The sequence below is a fragment of the Fomitiporia mediterranea genome (genome assembly GCF_000271605.1).
Source record: "Fomitiporia mediterranea MF3/22 unplaced genomic scaffold FOMMEscaffold_4, whole genome shotgun sequence".
NCBI classification, from domain to species: Eukaryota; Fungi; Basidiomycota; class Agaricomycetes; order Hymenochaetales; family Hymenochaetaceae; genus Fomitiporia; species Fomitiporia mediterranea.
In genome coordinates this window covers 2406488-2410060 of record NW_006760389.1, presented here as the reverse complement: position 1 = coordinate 2410060, position 3573 = coordinate 2406488, and the positions used below count along the sequence as shown (strand labels likewise).

Sequence of the window (3573 nt, the reverse complement as noted above, 5' to 3'; positions counted from 1 at the left end):
CGTCTTCTTTTGTCTATACCCGGTCAATGTTGTTTCTTATGAGTCATTTGTGCTGTGTCTCTTTGCATGTTTCGCTGGCGTCTCTTGTATTAGTATCTCGAAGGTTCATCTAGCATTTTTTTTGGGTTGTCGTTCCTCAACTTCTCTGGCAGGTTAATCCTCGCTTGATGACATTGCCAAGCGGTCGTCGAGAATAAACGACGACATAAGCTGGCGCGGCAACACATGAGTAATTAAAGATTTGTGGTTATGGTAAATATGGATCACGGGACGACGATCTCATTAAGGTTGGGAAAATATAAACTACCAACTGTGACGCGGCAGTACTAGCCTCTTTTGGGCCATACAATGATGGACGAAATAACTTCCTCAAATAACCTCAAATGAATATTTGGGCAACATAGAATTGTAGAGGACATCTGTAGCTACAAATGTATGTTTTTATTTTTCAAAAATATTAAGTACAAATTTTTTTATTTCCTAAGAAAACTTTTTTTGTTAAAATGGTCTAAAATTGCATTTCTATGAGTTTGAGCACTACTTGAAAATTTTCGACCCAGATTTTTGCCGCTTATATAATACAAAAAGTTATGTAATATTAATAATAATAATAATAATAATACATTTGTCAGCATTTTTTTAAGTAATTTTTTCCAAACACCTAGAAAGTTGAACAAACACTATATAACTGTTTAAAAACTAACTTTAGACATTAATAATTGTATCTGAATAAGTTTTGAACTTGCTAGAGCCGATAAAACAAAGTCAATTTTTTCTGACCTAGAAATTTTTGCCGTAGGGTCCTTCCAAAAGGAGTATGTGGCTGTGCTGTGACTGATGTGACAGGTTGGTTGAGTTTATGTTTTCCCAACCTTATATGCCTCGTCAAGTCCATCAAAACGACGGGCTTTGCAACTTGACTACCATGCCGATGATCTTGCTTACGGTCTCCAGGCACCTAAGTTCGTTGCATGGCTCTTATTTTGTTTCTCAGAATGGCCTGGATTAGCCTTGCTGAGCGCTGCATTCAGTTGTGAATCAGGTGTTATGGGCGATCAAGGCGGTGATATGATCCTGCCACATCCGATGGGGGGGGCATGAGGATGCAATAACTCCCCAAGCTTTGCGCAGGACTCTGAGAGGACTTGCAGCCTGAGAAACTGAGCTTGTTTGTACTTCGGTGTATTGAAGCCGCCCGACGAGCTAGCATGGAAACTTTCTCTCAAGAGCTTTATTTGAACTAGACCGGAGTCCAAATTTTTCACTTCTTTGCACGATGCCGAACGGCGGGTCGCCTCCAAAAGCTCAATTACATGTGCTTCTTCATTTTCCGACCAGCTGCCGATTGGAAGCTGAACGGCTTCCGGCGAAGAGGACATGTGGTGTGCCTCGCTGACTGATTCTCGTTACTCCGTTAGGGTCAAGGACAATAATATAAGCTCATGAGGGCCTTCCAATCTCAAGGTTCTTATTCTTTTCCCCAGTCTCTCCCAGTCCTCGTCTCTGCTCCTCCGGCCTGGTGTCGTTTTCCCTATATTCTGCTTCAGAGCTTGCTCTATCCGTTCATTTTCCTGCACATTCATTCATACAACGTCAGGCCAAAGAGAGCTTCCACTCTTTCCAGGCACATTTTTCATCGATTTAACTTTTGTGAAGGTTTTTCAAGAAGAAATCTAATTTTCTTGTGACGACGCCAAGGATGTTCTCTAAAACGCTCTTTGCCGCAATCAGTTTGTTGGCGGTTGCTGGGCCTTCGGTCCTTGGTGCCCCGGGCCGTACGTGCGATGTACAATCTACAGTTACTATTACTGGTGGAGATGCGACGGCAAGTGCTACTGTTACGGACGTTAGTGCGACCACTTCCACCTCAGTAGCATCTTCCAATTCTACCTCTGACCCCATCAAAGGCAGAGGTGGAAAAAATAAGGGCGGCTCCGACAGCGCCTCTATCTCAGTTACTGATATTGCAAGCTCTGCGACGTCATCGGGACGTGTTACTATCGGGACTTCAATAAGCGACGTGTCTGTCGATGCATCTTCGACTGTAACTGATTCTTCTGCAACGGCATCTGAAACCCGCACCTCGAAGGGCAAGGATGGTAAAGGGAAAGGCAGTTCCGGGGATGCCTCGAGTTCGAGCGTCGATATCGCGAGTACCTCATCTGCGGACAATGTAACTGTAACCTCGACTGCTTCGGTGTCTGCTTCTTCCGATCAGTCGACTGGAACAAGTACTCTTGGTTCTGGTTCCGGTAAGGGCTCGTCAGGAAATACGTGCCCTGCGCAATCTACCGTCACTGTCACCGTTAGCGCAGGCGGAGATTCGGAGACCACTACTGCGAATGATGCTGCCGCTACCACCACTGCAGCTTCTAACAGTAACGATTCTGGATCGGGTTCGTCCAACGGCAATGGCGGCAATGGCAAGGGTGGATCGAAGGGCGCCTCTGATTCTAATGGCAGTACTGCGATTACTACATCATCCGGCCGCAATAATGCTGCTACATCGACGACAGGAACGTCTGCTACTACTGATTCGTCAACTGCTACAAGCACGTCTGGCTCCGATTCCGATTCCGGTTCGGGCTCAGGCTCTGGTTCTGGTACTGGATCAGGTACCAATGGTGATGACCAGAGTGCTACAAGTACGTTTAGCTTCATGTCACTTAATTGTATTCAGCAATCTAACTTGTAAACCTATCCAGTCCTTAACCCCGCTGTTATTGCGACTGGCTTCGCTGAGGATGGTCAGCAAGTTCCCGCAGAAGGCCAGGTCGCCTCCTTAACATCTAAGAACAACTTTATCAACTTCTGCCTCACTGTCAATAAGCCCATCACAAATGGCCAGCAGATCAAGACCGGTTCGTGCAACCCAGCTCCGATGGGTGTCATCGCAGCGACTACGAACATGCCATCCTCGAAATTCACTAACCCGAAGAACTTCGGTAAAGTTAAAGCCAACACGGCGTTCACTATCGACATGGCTATCAACAACCTCGAGACGGGCAACTTTGTAAATGCTGCGTCTAATTATTACAGCGCACCCCAGCAGGTTAACGCTCAGGGCAACATCATTGGACACACGCATGTCGTTATCGAGCCACTTGACAGTCTCAACCAGACGACTGCGACTGACCCGAGCAAGTTCGTATTCTTCAAAGGTATTAACGGTGCTGCTGTCAACGGTGTTGTATCTGCGGATGTTACCGATGGCTTGCCTGCTGGCTCCTATCGTCTGGCATCGATCAATGCTGCGGCGAACCACCAGCCCGTGCTCGTTGCCGTTGCTCAGCACGGTTCTCTCGATGACATGATCTACTTTACGGTCGAGTAAACGAAATCAGAATACGATGGGGTAAAAGTGTGGTTATCGATCGTACACGCAGTCCGGATTCACGTCTTCGTAACTTATTCGCTATTGTTGATCATGAGCGCATTCACTTTGGCATATTCATCCTTTGTAGTTATGTTTTGATCTTGCATTTCACATTGTCACATTGATACCTCGGTTTCTTATCCCTCTCATTAGTACGTAGTTTTTTTCTAGTCTTCTTGATTTTTTGGCATACTTGG

The 3573-nt window shown here is 45.9% G+C and overlaps 1 protein-coding gene across 1 annotated transcript; it reads left to right on the top strand.

Moving 5' to 3' along the window:
• Nucleotides 1-2707: 2707 nt before the first annotated feature.
• Nucleotides 2708-3334, top strand: FOMMEDRAFT_79989 (uncharacterized protein; the record flags this gene model as incomplete). Its single annotated transcript, XM_007264714.1, has 1 exon — nt 2708-3334. A coding segment is annotated over one exon (627 nt), but the record flags the coding sequence as incomplete, so codon positions are not given.
• Between the last annotated feature and the right edge of the window lie 239 nt (nt 3335-3573).